Below are 16,168 nucleotides of genomic sequence, written 5' to 3' on the forward strand. Positions count from 1 at the left end.
GCAGGGCCCGGTCTAATGGAGCCCCAGGCTGCTGCAGGGCCTCCAGCAGGGCCCGGTCTAATGGAGCCCCAGGCTGCTGCAGGGCCTCCAGCTGTGGAGGGCAGCAAGTGATGAACAGTCTGTCTGCTCTTTCGGAAGGATCTTGACAAGGAAGTTACCGGGCAGTGTAGAGGATGCCAAGAAAATAAAATGGAGCAAGTTGCTTCAGACTTAATTAGAGACACTGTGGTCCACAGAGGCCTTGCCAAGTTACCTTTGGGAGCAGGAAGCAATTGACTGGGGATGTTCCTGAATTAATCACTGATATTTTTTCCGTATATCTCAGTCTCCAGGTAACTGTATTGTTCAGTGTGGGGCGTTTACTCGATGCACAGGATGAGAGGGACCTCTCTCTTCTTACTAGGGTTGCCAACTTTCTCGCTCCCAAATAAAGGACAACGTGATGTCCTGGCCCTGCGCCCCACGCGGCCTCACCCAGCCAGCGGCCACGTGCTCCCGCTCCACCAATGGCGGCTGCCCGGGCCAGGAGGCGGGTTGCTACGCAACCTCCGTTAGGCAGCGCCCGGGCCTACACTGTCCGGGACTACAGTGGCCCCCAGGCTACAGTGTCTGGGCCTACAGTGTCCGGGCCTACAGCGGCCCCCAGGCTACAGTGTCCGGGCCTACAGTGTCTGGGCCTACAGTGTCGGGGCCTACAGTGTCTGGGCCTACAGTGTCGGGGCCTACAGTGTCGGGGCCTACAGTGTCCAGGCCTACAGTGTCTGGGCCTACAGTGTCTGGGCCTACAGTGTCTAGCCCCTGGTTCTGGACTCCCCCAACATTGGGAACATGTTTCCTGCCTTTAACGTGTCCAATCCCTTAATAATCTTATATGTTTCAATAAGATCCCCTCTTATCCTTCTAAATTCGGGGCCTACAGCGTCCGGGCCTACAGCGCCCCCCGGGCCTAATGTGGGACAAGGGCGGTCCCGTACGGGACAAACCAATTCAGACCAAAATACGGGATGTCCCGGCCAAATCGGGACAGTTGGCAACCCTAGTTATCAGGCTTCTGAACAACCCACAGTCACACATTGACCAGTCACTAGACTACACTAGAAAAGGTGCGAATTGTGAAGCCAATGAAGGATTGCAGGTGGAAGGGGAGAAATGGGCACATGTCAAGGTGGGGCAGAGGGGTATACCTCACGCTGCCTCGGCAAGGCCAGCAGCATAATCAAGGACCAGTCTCACCCTGGCCACTCCCTCCTCTACCCTCTCTGCAACTAGAGAGCAGTCCTGAACTATCTACCTCTTTGATTGGACTTTACGAGCTTTATCCTGCACTAAACATTATTCCCTTATCACGTATCTTTATACCATGAATGGCTGGATTGTAATCATGTATAATCTTTCCACTAACTGGACAGCACACAACAACAGCTTTTTATTGTACCTCGGTACACATGACAATAAACTAAACTAAACTGGGGGGGGGGGGGGGGGGGGAGAGAGAAGCGAAGAGGGAAGAGGTTCATAGGTTCGTTATCTAAAGTTGGGGAATGCATCATTCATGGTGTTAGGTTGTAAGCTAACCAAGTGGATCTGCTTGACCCAGTGAAGACCTCATGATTGAGTCATAGAGTGATACAGCGTGGAAACAGGCCCTTCGGCCCAACTTGCCCACACCGGCCAACATGCCTCCATCTACACCAGTCCCACCTGCCTCCGTGTGGCCCATGTCCCTCTGAATCCAAGGTAGACACAAAATGCTGGAGTAACACAGCGGGTCAGGCAGCATCTCGGGAGAGAAGGAATGGGCGACGTTTCGGGTCGAGACCCTTCTTCAGACCCGAAATGTCACCCATTCCTTCTCTCCAGAAATGCTGGCTGACCCGCTGAGTTACTCCAGCGTTTTGTGTCTACCTTCGATTTAAACCAGCATCTGCAGTTTTTTTTCCTACACATTTTCCCTCTAAATCCATGTAACTATCTAAATGTTTCTTCAATACTTTTAATACTTACAGTTTAAAATCAGAGAGGAATAACTGTAAGAATGTCTAGGGTGGACTGTGTTTAATTTTTACAAGGTTCGCTGGTGATGGGCGGTCTTGCCGGCAGCCGCTGGTTACAGAGGGATACGGGTTTATCGTGGTTGATCGGCGGCGCCGGGAGACCTCCATCAGGAGGCGGGCGAGACACACTGGGCAGCGTGAAGCCGGGGGGCGATGCAGGACTGGAACCACATGAAGGCCAGGTGGACACCTGCTGTCTTGGGAATACCCTCGTCCAAGGCAAAGGCCTGCCAGTCTCTCACGGGCACGTGGACAACCTCAATCAGCTCCCCCTCCTCCGCCTTGCCGCCCTCCACACCCACGTGCATGGCGTCCGACACCTCCGTGTAAAACATGGTGTGCTTGGACCCCATTAGGCCCACACTCGACCTGGGGGGGGGGGGGGGGGGGGGGGGAGAGAGAGAGAGAGAGAGAGAGAGAGCACATCAGTATGGACCAGGCCAAGGTCACCGTCACCGTCACACGCACAACTACCTGAGAGAAGTGAACATCAGATACAAGCATACACCTGATAAAAGTATACACCTGATATATATGACTGATACATGCATATTCATGAGATATATATATATATATATATATATATATATATATGTGTGTATGTATATATATATATATATATATATGTAAATACCTGAATACCTCATAGAAGCATACAGCTGATACAAGTATACACCTGATATATATACCTAATACATGTATATTCATGATATATATATATATATATATACGGCACGGTAGCGCAGCGGTAGAGTTGCTGCTTTACAGCGAATGCAGCGCCGGAGACTCAGGTTCGATCCTGACTACGGGTGCTGCACTGTAAGGAGTTTGTACGTTCTCCCCGTGACCTGCGTGGGTTTACTCCGAGATCTTCGGTTTCCTCCCACACTCCAAAGACGTACAGGTATGTAGGTTAATTGGCTGGGTAAATGTAAAAATTGTCCCTAGTGGGTGTAGGATAGTGTTAATACAATACAATATATCTTTATTGTCATTGTACCCAGGGGTACAACGAGATTGGGAATGTACGGGGATCACTGGGCGGCACGGACTTGGAGGGCCGAAAAGGCCTGTTTCCGGCTGTATGTATATGATATGATATGATATGATATATATATATTATATACATATATATATATAGATGTGTGTAAATACCTGAATACCTCATAGAAGCATACACCTGATGCAAGTATACACCCGATATATATACCTAATATTCTCTGGATGCTTTCAAGAGAGAGCTAGATAGAGCTCTTAAAGATAGCGGAGTCAGGGGGTATGGGGAGAAGGCAGGAACGGGGTACTGATTGTGAATGATCAGCCATGATCACAGTGAATGGCGATGCTGGCTCGAAGGGCTGAATAGCCTACCCCTGCACTTATTGTTTATTTTCTAATATAGAAGCATACACCTGATAGAAGTATACACCTAATACAGGTATGCACCTGATAGAAGTATATACTTAAGACAGACACAAAAAGCTGGAGTAACTCAGCGGGTCAGGCAGCATCTCTGGAGGGAAGGAATGGGTGACGTTTCGGGTCGAGACCCTTCTTCAGACTGATGTCGGGGGGGGGGCGGGACAATGAAAGGATATAGATGGAGACAGGAAGACATTGGGAGAACTGGGAAGGTGGAGTGGAAGAGAGGGACAGAGGAGCTATCTAAAGTTGGAGAAGTCAATGTTCATACCATCCATAAACGTCACCCATTCCTTCTCTCCAGAGATGCTGCCTGACTCGCTGATTACTCAACCATTTTGTGATACCTTCGATTTGTACCAGCATCTGCAGTTATTTTCCTACACATAAATATATATATATATATATACACACACACACACATAAATATATATTACAATATGTGGGATATGTCCACGCCGACCAGCGATCACCCTTGCACACTAGTTCAATGTTATCCCACTTTCTCATCCACTTCCTACACAATTTACAGAGGGACAATTAACCTGCAAACCGACAAGTCTTTGGGATGTCGAAGGAAACCAGAGCACCAGGAGGAAACCCTCGCAGTTCACAGAGAGAACGTACAACCTCCACACACACAGGTCAGCACCCGAGGTCACGATGGAACCCGGGTCTCTGGCACTGTGAGGTAGCGACTCCACCAGCTCATAGTGAAAGGAGAAGAACAGAATCTGGATCGATTGGCCAGGTGGGCGGAGGAATGGTTGATGGGATTTAATACAGGGAAGTGTGAGGTGATGCATTTTGGGACGTTGAACAAGGGCAGGACCTACACAGTAAATGGTAGTCCTCTGGGGAGTGTTGTAGAGCAGAGGGATCTAGGAGTGCAGGTGCATGGTTCCTTGAAGGTCGAGTCGCAGGTAGATACGGTGGTCAAAAAGGCTTTTGGCCCATTGGCCTTCATCAGTCAGAGTACTGGGTATGGAAGTTGGGAGGTCATGTTGCAGTTGTATAAGACGTTGGTGAGACCACATTTAGAATATTGTGTTCAGTTCTGGGCACCATGTTATAGGAAAGATATTGTCAAGCTTGAAAGGGTTCAGAGAAGATTTACGAGGATGTTGCCAGGACTAGAGGGTGTGAGTTATAGGTAGATACAAAATGCAGGAGTAACTCAGCGAGTCAGGCAGCATGTCTGTCTGTCCCGCTGCGTTACTCCAGCATTTTATGTCTACATTCGATTTAAACCAGCATCTGCAGTTCTTTCCAACACATTGTGTGAGCTACAGGGAGACGTTGAGTAGGCTGGGTCTCTATTCCTTGGAGCGCAGGAGGATGAGGGGTGATCTTATAGAGGTGTACAAAATCATGAGAGGAATAGATCGGGTAGATGCACAGAGTCTCTTGCTCAGAGTAGGGGAATCGAGGACCAGAGGACATAGGTTCAAGGTGAAGGGGAAAAGATTTAATAGGAATCTGAGGGGTAACTTTTTCACACAGAGGGTGGTGGGTGTATGGAACAAGCTGCCTAAGGAGGTAGTTGAGGCTGGGACTATCCCAACGTTTAGGAAACAGTTAGACAGGTACATGGATAGGACAGGTAGGCACAAAATGCTGGAGTAACTCAGCGGGTCAGGCAGCATCTCTGGAGAGAAGGAATGGGTGACGTTTCGGGTCGAGATCCTTCTGAAGTGGAGAAAAGGAATGGTTCTTCTTTCTCTCCAGAGGGGCTGCCTGGCCCGCTGAGTTACTCCAGCATTTTGTGTCAACCTTTGATTTAAACCAGCATCTGCAGTTTTTTTTCCTACACATGGATAGGACAGGTTTGGAGGGATATGGACCATGCGCAGGCAAGTGGGACTAGTGTAGCTGGGACATTGTTGGCCGGTGTGGGCACGTTGGGCCGAAGGGCCTGTTTCCACTCTGTATCACTCTATGACTCTAAGACGTGCACTTTCCATCTCTCGGTTCCCATCTTCCAGGGCCCTTGCAGTCCTGCCTGCAACGAACAAGGCAGAAACAGAGGCTACTGCTCAGGTGGTGGTCAGGTTAAGGCACGCTCCAGTTTCAGAAGTGGCAGGAGCGTAGGAGGGAGAGGTGTTGTGGGCTGAGATATTAATGGGTTAGAGTACATCTTGACCACCCACAAGGGGAACAAAGTGTACTTACTGTAGCACAAGAACAAGGTAGGAGGACAGCAGAAGAAAACAAATCATAAATCAGCAATCAGACAGAAGCCAGGGAGATAGGGGAGAGAGAGAGAGAGAAAAAGAGAGAGAAAGAGAGAGAGAAACACAGGCTGGGACAAATCATTCAATAGAAAGAGGAGAGATGCCACTGAGAACTAGGGAGACACACGGAGACAGTGAGAGTACGACAGAGAGAGAAAGGAATAACTGACTTACAGACAGATGATGACACCGAGACTGAAAATGAGGAAATAGTGGGGAGGTAGAGAAACATAGAAACAGAAAGTAGGTGCAGGAGGAGGCCATTTGGCCCTTCGAGCCAGCACTGCCATTCATTGTGATCATGGCTGATCATCCACAATCAGTAACCCGTGCCTGCCTTCTCCCCATATCCCTTGATTCCACTAGCCCCTAGAGCTCTATCTAACTCTCTCTTAAATTCATCCAGTGAATCGGCCGCCACTGCCCTCTGTGGCAGAGAATTCCACAAATTCACAACTCTCTGGGTGAAAAAGTTTCATCTCACCTCAGTTTTAAATGGCCTCCCCTTTATTCTTAGACTGTGTGGCCCCTGGTTCTGGACTCCCCCAACATTGGGAACATTTTTCCTGCATCTAGCTTGTCCAGTCCTTTTATAATTTTATACGTCTCTATAAGATCCCCTCTCATCCTTCTAAACTCCAGTGAATACAAGCCCAGTCTTTACAATCTTTCCTCATATGACAGTCCCGCCATCCCGGGGATTAACTTTGTGAACCTACGCTGCACTGCCTCAATAGCAAGGATGACCTTCCTCAAATTAGGAGACCAAAACTGCACACAATACTTCAGATGTGGTCTCACCAGGGCCCTATACAACTGCAGAAGGACCAGAGAGAGAAAGAGACGAGAAGATGGAGGGACAGAAGGAGAAAGTGGAAAGATTTAGGTTTGTTATTGACACGTGTACCGAGGTACAGTGCAAAGCATTGTTTCGTTTGCTATCCTGACAGATCAGAAGATACTATACATAAATACAATCAAGTCAAACTCAAGCACATAAGAGATAGAGTGCAGAATATAGTTCTCAGCATGGTAGCGCACCAGTTCCACAGACAAAGTCCAATGTCCGCAATGGGGTAGAGGTGAATCAGAATGGCCCAATTCTGCTCGTATAACTTATGAACTTATGAAGGACCATTCAGAAGCCTGATAACAGAGGGGACGGTTCTGTTGGTGAACACAAAATGCTGGAGTAACAGGACAGGCAGCATCTCTGGAGAGAAGCAGTGGGTGATGTTTCGGGAGGAGACCCTTCTTCAGACTGAAGATTCTGTTCCTGAGTCTGGTGGTGCACGCTTTCAAGCTTCATTACCTTCTGCTGGACTGGAGCGGGGAGAAGTCTTTGATTATGTTGGCTGCTTTCCCGAGGCAGCCTGAAGTGTGGATGGAGTCGATGGTGGGGCAGAGAGGACGAGAGAGGAAAGGATGATGGGGGCAAAGGGCCAGCTGACATAGGCTGTCTAGTAATTATTGATTCTGTCCATTATATGTTGTAATCTGCATTTAGAGAGTACCAGGCGACGCGTGGACCCGTTGTGTGCAAGCCTCTCCTGTGGGCCCGGCAACCCTCCCCCAACTGATGACCCGAGGACCTGTTGCCGGCCAGGGAGTCTCCCCCGGGGCCTTGGGTGGGCGAGGGGGTAGAGGAAAGGGGAGAGGGAGCCACTCACCCCGGACCCGGGCGGCCATCGCGGCGGCCAGCAGCAGGAGGGCGGCCGCAAGGCGCTGCCCCATGTCGTCCAGCCGGCGGCCATCTTGTTTGACCATGGGAGGAAGGTCAGGCACGGGGCATGCCGGGACGGGCGCCGGTCCTCCCGGCAGTGGGGGGGGGGGGAGCGCATTTATTAAATGTAACGAAACTTGATCAATCGAGACCGCAGGGGAATGGTGAGTAGGGTGGGCCTAAAATTGTGGCGCTATCGTGTACCGTTTTGACGGTATTTCGGGAGCAAATCTATCCACAAACCCACAAATATACAAGATGAGAGTTTTCGTAATATATATATAATATATATAGATGTGCTGGTGAAGCTTAATTCATATAGAACAACTTGTTGGAACCCACATTACAGGATCAGTGGACCAAAATATCACAGCAACAATACAGCACACAAGATCACAACATTGGTGATTTGACAAACAAAGTGGCTGCAAGGTGGCACAGCGGGTAGAGCTGCTGCTTCACAGCACCAGGGACCAGGGTTCGATCCTGACCTCGGGTGCTGTCTGTGTGGAGCTTCACGATCTTCCGGTTTCCTCCCACATCCTAAAGACACGTGCGTTTTAGAGTTTAATTGTCCCCGATGTGCAGGGAATAGATACAAAAGTGGGGGTAACAGAAAGAAAATGCACAAAGTGCTGGAGTAACTGAGAAGGTCAGGCAGCATCTCTGGAGAACAGGATAGGTTAATTGGCCCTCTGTAAATTGCCCTCAGTGTGTCGGGAGTGGATGAGAAAGTGGGATAACGTTGAACTAGCGGTCGATGGTCATAGACATAGAAAATAGGTGCAGGAGTAGGCCATTCGGCCCTTCGAGCCTGCACCGCCATTCAATATGATCATGGCTGATCATCCAACTCAGTAACCTGTACCTGCCTTCTCTCGGCGTGGACTCGGTGGGAGGAAGGGCCTGTTTCCATGCTGTATCTCTAAACTAGACAAATTCTTGATTAGTACGGGTGTCAGGGGTTTCTGGGGAGAAGGCAGGAGGACGGGGTTGAGAGGGAAAGGTAGATCAGCCATGATTGAATGGCGGAGTAGACTCGATGGGCCGAATGGCCTAATTCTGCTCTTATAACATGAACTTAGAAGCTGAATCACAACCAATCACAATCACAATCACAATTTATTAGCCAAGTATGTTTTGCAACATGCGAGGAATTTCATTAATTTAGTTTAAATGAATCTAAACTGGATGAAACCGACCGCAAAGGGTGTGGGGTGGTTTTGAGTGTTGGTGCCACAGTGCCCGTCTACAGGAGCAGCCTGATCTTCGAACTGCTGCACGTCCAGAGGATTTGACAGTGGATTATATTTCTTTCCTCCAAGTCCCGCTGCTCCACACTTGTGCCGGACACTCCCGCCCCTCCTCGTCTGCTTTCCCTGCAGGAAATACTCAGGCAAAGCAGTTCAGTGCGAGTGTCGAGGTGTGACAGGAGTTGGGAAATCGCTGGAACGGGAGAGGATCTGTGCGAGTTCCCCTCAATTACTCATAGCGTTTGCACTGAAGCTCGACAGCCCACGACGGTTAACTGTGTCGACAAGCCTCTGCATGCAGACGCCGGCCGGGCAGTGACTGGAAAGGCTGACAGTAACTCCCCACAGCCCCACTTCAGTTTGGCTCATTGTCACGTGTACCGAGCGAGGTACAGTGAAAAGCTGTTGCATGCTACCCAGTCAGATGAAAGTCACCCCTTCCTTCTCACCGGAGATGCTGCCTGTCCCGCTGAGTTACTCCAGCATTTTGTGTCTGCCAGCGGAAAGACAATGTTGCTAGTATTTATTTCACGAGGGCTTGTTTACAAAAACGGGCATGTGTCTTTACGATGAGCGTTTGTCGGCACTGGGCCTGTACTCACTGGAGTTTAGAAAGTTGAGGGGGACCTCATTGAAACGTACAGAATAATGGAAGGCTTGGATAGAGTGGATGTGGAGAGGATGTTTCCACCAGTGGGAGAGTCTAGGACCAGAGGTCACAGCCTCAGAATTAAAGGACGTTCCTTTAGGAAGGAGATGAGGAGGAATTTCTTTAGTCAGAGTGTGGAGGCCAAGTCAGTGGATATATTTAAGGCAGAGATAAATAGATTCTTCATTAGTGCGGGTGTCAGGGGTTATGGGGAGATGGCAGGAGAATGGGGTTAGGAGGGAGAGATAGATCAGCCATGATTGAATGGCGGAGTAGACGATGGGCTCATGGGTTCCTCCGGGTGCTCTGGATGCTCCGGTTGCTCCGGTTGCCAGCACGTCTGGTTTGCAGGTTAATTGGCCCTCTGTAAGTTGCCCCTAGTGTGTGGGGAATGGATGGGAAAGTGGGATAACATAGAACTAGTGTGAACGGGTGGTCGATGGACTTGGTGGGCCGAGGGGCCTGTTTCTCTACTAAATCTCTGAACTCTTGGGAAAAGAGAGAGACTAACGAGGGTGTTGTAAAGGAGGAGGTGTGGGGGGGGGGGGGGGGGTTGGGAACTGAGGGTCTGGACTTGGCCAGGGATGGAGGAGTGAGCACATGGGGAGTAAACAGTTGGAATTGGAGCACAGAGTTCTGACGGAGTGGAGACAATCATAAGATATAGGAGCAGAATTAGGCCATTCGGCCCATCAAACCTGCTCCACCGTTCGATCGTGGCTGATCTATCTTTCCTTCTCAACCCCATGCTCCTGCCTTCTCCTTATCCTTATAACCTTTGATGCCCTTACTAATCAAGAACCTATCAATCTCTGCTTTAAAAATACTCAACGACTTTGCCTCCAACGCTGTCTGTGGCAATGAATTCCACACATTCACCACCCTCTGGCTGAAGACATTCCTCATAGACAATAGACAATAGGTGCAGGAGGAGGCCATTCGGCCCTTCGAACCAGCACCGCCATTCAATGTGATCATGGCTGATCATTCTCAATCAGTACCCCGTTCCTGCCTTCTCCCCATACCCCCTGACTCCACTATCCTTAAGAACTCTATCTAGCTCTCTCTTGAATGCATTCAGAAAATTGGCCTCCACTGCCTTCTGAGGCAGTGAATTCCACAGATTCACAACTCTCTGACTGAAAAAGTTTTTCCTCATCTCAGTTCTAAATGGCCTACCCCTTATTCTTAAACTGTGGCCCCTGGTTCTGGACTCCCCCAACATTGGGAACATGTTTCCTGCCTCTAACGTGTCCAACCCCTTAATAATCTTATACGTTTCGATAAGATCCCCTCTCATCCTTCTAAATTCCAGTGTATACAAGCCTAGTCGCTCCAGTCTTTCAACATACGACAGTCCCGCCATTCCGGGAATTAACCTAGTAAACCTACGCTGCACGCCATCTCCGTTCTAAAGGTTCCTCCTTTTATTCTGAGGCATTTCCCTCCAGTCCTAGACTCTCCCACTAGCAGAAGCATCTTCCCCACATCCACTCTATCCAGGCCTTTCATTATTCCTCATCCTTCCAAACTCCAGTGAGTTTGGGCCCAGAGCCATCAAACGCTCCACATTTGTTAAGCCGATCATCCCTGGGATCATTCTCCGTAAACCTCCTCTGGATCCTCACCACAACCTTCCTCCAATGTACGGCTCCTCACTATGTTCCAAGTGTGGTCTGACCAGCGCCTAATAAACCCTACCCTTACATCCTTCCTTTATTATCCAGTCCCCTCGAAATGAACGCTGACATTAGAAGATTGAGGGGGGACCTCATTGAAACGTACAGAACAATGAAAGGCTTGGATAGAGTGGATGTGAAGAGGATGTTTCCACTAGTGGGAGAGTCCAGGAGCAGGGGTTACAGCCTCAGAATTAAAGGGCGCTCTTTTAGAAAGGAGGTGAGGAGGAACTTCTTTAGTCAGAGGGTAGTTAATCTGTGGAACTTAGTACCACAGAGGGTTGTGGAGGCCAAGTCAGTGGATAATTTTAAGGCAGAGATAGACAAATTCTTGATTAGAATGGGTGTCAAGGGTTATGGGGAGAAGGCAGGAAAATGGGATTAGGAGGCAGAGATCAGCCATGATTGAATGGAGGAGTACGGGACCGCCCTTGCCCCGTATTAGGCTCTGGGGGCGCTGTAGGCCCGAAGGGCACTGTAGGCTCTGGGGGCGCTGTAGGCCCGAGGGGCACTGTAGGCCCGGACGCTGTTGGCCTTGGCGATTTAGGTCCCGACACTCTAGGTTTCTGACATTTGGTATGTTAGCATTCATAGCAAGAGGATTTGAGTATAGGAGCAGGGAGGTTCTGCTGCAGTTGTACAGATGAGAAAACATTTCTTCACACAGAGAGTGGCGAGTCTGTGGAATTCTCTGCCACAGAAGGTAGTTGAGGCCAGTTCATTGGCTATATTTAAGAGGGAGTTAGATGTGGCCCTTGTGGCTAAAGGGATCAGGGGGTATGGAGAGAAGGCAGGTACAGGTTACTGAGCTGGATGATCAGCCATGATCATATTGAATGGCGGTGCAGGCTCGAAGAGCCGAATGGCCTACTCCTGCACCTATTTTCTGTGTTTCAATGTTTAGCTCCGGACAGTGTAGGCCCGGAGGCCCGGGCGCCGCCTAACGGAGGTTGTGCAGCTACCCGCCTCCCAGCCCGGGCATCCTCCATTGGTGGAGCGGGAGCACGTGGCCGCTGGCTGGGTGAGGTCACGTGGGGCACGGGGCGGTGGCGTCACCTCGTCCCGTATTTGGGAGTGGGGAAGTTGGCAACCCCTAGTTTCCATGCTGCATCTCTAAAGGCTAAAGATGGGGAGGTGACGTTTTGGGTTGGGACCCTGTCTACAGGCAGTGGATTACTGGCAGCCCAGGAGTCAGGTGTGGACACCTTATACCACAGGGCGCTCGGATTTGTTCTCAGCGTTAGGTCGAATGCTTGGGATGGTTTAGACAGTAGCAGCTGCCTGTCCTACGACCGACACACTAACAAAACCCCGCTCCAAACAATAAACACTCCCCTAGCAACCACCCTTCCACCAATTGGCAGGGACAAGGCACTGACCAATTTAAACAGACTCTACTGGAACAGCCATGACAACAAGGACAGGGCCAATCTGCACTCAGCACTTCATGCACCCATGTCACTGCTCCACCACTCATTTCAACCTCAGCTTAACAAAATCTTACCCACTTAAAATTCTGAGAGAAGGCAGTGCGGGGAGAGAAGCAGGCACCCAAGTATGACAGATGCACCACTGAGGGGCTTGCGATGCATTAATGTCACGTTTAGACACAGCGGTAGAATTGCTGCCTCACAGCGCCAGAAACCGGGGTTCCAACCTGACCACGGGCGCTGTCTGTGTGGAGTTTGTACGTCCAGTTTAGTTCAGTTTAGAGATACAGCGTGGAAACAGGCCCTTCAGCCCACCGGGTCCGTACCGACCATCGATCCCCGCACATTAACACTATCCTACACACACTAGGGACAATTTTTACATTTACCAAGCCAATTAACCTACATACCTGCACGTCTTTGGAGTGTGGGAGGAAACCGAAGATCTCGGAGAAAACCCACGCAGGTCACGGGGAGAACGTACAAACTCCGTACAGACAGCACCCGTAGTGGGGATGGAACCCGGGTCTCCGGCGCTGCATTCGCTGTAAGGCAGCAACTCTACCGCTGCGCCACCGTGACCGCCCGTGAGGATCACTGACGTTGGATGTCTCTGTTACCTGTAGGAGGTGACCTTCTGCAGGCTCTCCAGGGGCACTCGGTACCCACATTCCTCCTGCACCTCCTCCATGGCCACTTGCTCCAGTGAGAGGCCGGGCTTGTCCACGAGGCCGGCGCACAGCTCGTACGTGACGCCCAGCGAGGCGGGGAGGGTCTGCACTGCCACCCGGGTCTGGGGGTCGGCATCAGTGGCCATCGTGTCGACGGTGGGCAGCAAACCTTGCCGTGCACACTCGCACATGTAGACAGCTGCAAACAGACAATGAATGCCACGCTCAACACTCAACGCATCACAGGAAGCAACTTCAGCCCATCGTGCCCTGACTGGCTCCTAGAAATGACCACCCATTACAGTCTGGGAGCCACACTGCGCACACACACACACACACCCTTCAGCCCACATCGTCCATTCCCACCGTTGGGCTAGTCCCAATGGGGTCCCGGCATTGGGGGGGGTGGGGGCCGTGAGGGACGGTGGAAGAACAAAGGAGGTGGGGGGGGGCACTAGTTTAGAATCCTCTGCCCAGGGGATAAGCCTGTGTTTGTTTGTTTGTTTGTTCCGGTGAAGACGCTGTGTGTGTGTACAGCAGCCAGACAACAGTCGCTTGACTTTTTCTTCTTTTATTCACTCTTAATTTAATTTTAATTTCGAGTCGTGCCTGTCGGCAGACCAATTTCCCTCCAGGGATGAATAAGGTTCTATCGTATCGTATCGTATTTAACGTAAAACATTGAACAGTACAGCAGAGGAACAGGCCCTTCGGCCCACAATGTCTGTGCTGAACATGATGTCAAGACCGACCGTTATCTGCCTGCACATGATCCATATCCCTCCATTCCCTGCATGTCCATGTATCCGCAAGTGATCCATATCCCTCCATTCCCTGCATGTCCATGTATCTGCACGTGATCCATATCCCTCCATTCCCTGCATCTCCATGTGTCCGCACGTGATCCATTCCCTGCATGTCCATGTATCCGCACGTGATCCATATCCCTCCATTCCCTGCATGTCCATGTGTCCGCACGTGATCCATTCCCTGCATGTCCATGTATCTGCACGTGATCCATATCCCTCCATTCCCTGCATGTCCATGTGCCTGCCCAGGTTTCTCAAATGCCACAGTCGAATCTGGCTCCACCACCACCGTAAACAGTGGGTTCCAAGCATCCACCGCCCTGGAGCGCAGGAGGATGAGGGAAGATCTTATAGAGGCGTACAAAATCATGAGAGGAATAGATCGTGTAGATGCACAGAGTCACTTGCCCAGAGTAGGGGAATCGAGGACCAGAGGACATAGGTTCAAGGTGAAGGGGAAAAGATTTAATCGGAATTTGAGGGGTAACGTTTTCACACAGAGGGCGGTGGGTGTATGGAACAAGCTGCCAGAGGAGGTAGTTGAGGCTGGGACTATCCCATCATTTAAGAAACAGTTGGACAGGTACATGGACAGGTTTGGAGGGTTATGGACCAAGCGCAGGCAGGTGGGACTAGTGTAGCTGGGACATTGTTGGCCGGTGTGGGCGAGTTGGGCCGAAGGGCCTGTTTCCACACTGTATCACTCTGTGACTCTATCTGGGACTCTCTGACCCTGTTTAAAAAACCTGCCCCACACATCTCCTTTCCACTTTGCCCTTCTCATCTAAAGGGGTGCCCTGCAACATTTAACACGTCCATCCTGGGAAATATTACTGCCTGTCTGTCCTATCTACCCCTCTCATAATTTGCATTTGGCTCATATTCCTCTAAACCCTCTCATCCATACATCTGTCCTTGTGTCTTTTAATAGTCATTTGTAGCACGGAGACACAAGTAACTGCAGATGCTGCAATCTTGAGCAAACAAATACAAAGTGCTGGAGGAACTCGGCGGGTCAGGCAGCATCTGTTGAGGGAGAATAGTTGATGTTTCGGCTGGATACCCTTCTTCAGACATCCGTTCAAGCTTGAAAGGGTTCAGAAATGATTTACGAGGATGTTGCCAGGACTAGAGGGTGTGAGCTACAGGGAGAGGTTGAGTAGGCTGGGTCTCTATTCCATGGAGCGCAGGAGGATGAGGGGAGATCTTATAGAGGTGTACAAATTCATGAGAGGAATAGATCGGGTAGATGCACAGAGTCTCTTGCCCAGAGTAGGGGAATCGAGGACCAGAGGACATAGGTTCAAGGTGAAGGGGAAACGATTTAATAGGAATCCGAGGGGTAACTTTTTCACACAGAGGGTGGTGGGTGTATGGAACAAGCTGCCAGAGGAGGTAGTTGAGGCTGGGACTATCCCATCGTTTAAGAAACAGTTGGACAGGTACATGGATAGGACAGGTTTGGAGGGATATGGACCAAGCGCAGGCAGGTGGGACTAGTGTAGCTGGGACATTGTTGGCCGGTGTGGGCGAGTTGGGCCGAAGGGCCTGTTTCCACACTGTATCACTCTATGACTCTATGACTCTATGAAGGGCCTGTTTCCACACTGTATCACTCTGTGACTCTATGACTCTATGAAGGGCCTGTTTCCACACTGTATCACTCTGTGACTCTATGAAGGGCCTGTTTCCACACTGTATCACTCTGTGACTCTATGAAGGGCCTGTTTCCACACTGTATCACTCTATGACTCTATGAAGGGCCTGTTTCCACACTGTATCACTCTGTGACTCTATGAAGGGCCTGTTTCCACACTGTATCACTCTGTGACTCTATGACTCTATGAAGGGCCTGTTTCCACACTGTATCACTCTGTGACTCTATCCTGATTATCTCTGTTCTATTTTAGTTCTGAACCTCACCTCAAAGCTGGTCTCAGAGCCGAGGCTTTCTCTCCCAAAGTCGCCAAGCAGAATGTCAGAAATTGGACACGGTGTCACAGATGGTGAAGATGGCTTTCATCAATGGAATTGAGTACAAGAGTTGGGATGTTACGTTACACTTGTACAAGACGTTGGTGAGGCCACATTTTCACTATTGCCTTCAGTTTTGGTCACTCTGCTTTGGGAAGGATGTCATTACACTGGAAAGGGTGCGGAGAGAAGATTTACGAGGATGTTGCCAGGACTTGAGGGAGAGGTTGGGCAGGCTAGGACTTTATTCCTTGGTACGCAGAAGGCTGA

The 16,168-nt window shown here is 50.1% G+C and overlaps 1 protein-coding gene across 1 annotated transcript in view; it reads right to left on the bottom strand.

The window, feature by feature from the left end:
• Positions 1-2,033: 2,033 nt before the first annotated feature.
• nudt14 (nudix (nucleoside diphosphate linked moiety X)-type motif 14) overlaps positions 2,034-16,168 on the bottom strand; it is a 73,625-nt gene continuing 59,490 nt past the window's right edge. The window contains exons 4-5 of the mRNA XM_078407241.1: positions 13,065-13,314; positions 2,034-2,423 (exon numbers count right to left, since the gene is read on the bottom strand). Of these exons, the coding sequence (XP_078263367.1) occupies positions 2,162-2,423; positions 13,065-13,314 (512 nt within the window). The 3' untranslated portion in view covers positions 2,034-2,161. The remainder of the gene's footprint in view (positions 2,424-13,064; positions 13,315-16,168) is intronic.

Source organism: Rhinoraja longicauda, chromosome 10 (genome assembly GCF_053455715.1).
Source record: "Rhinoraja longicauda isolate Sanriku21f chromosome 10, sRhiLon1.1, whole genome shotgun sequence".
In the NCBI taxonomy this organism is placed as follows: domain Eukaryota; kingdom Metazoa; phylum Chordata; class Chondrichthyes; order Rajiformes; family Arhynchobatidae; genus Rhinoraja; species Rhinoraja longicauda.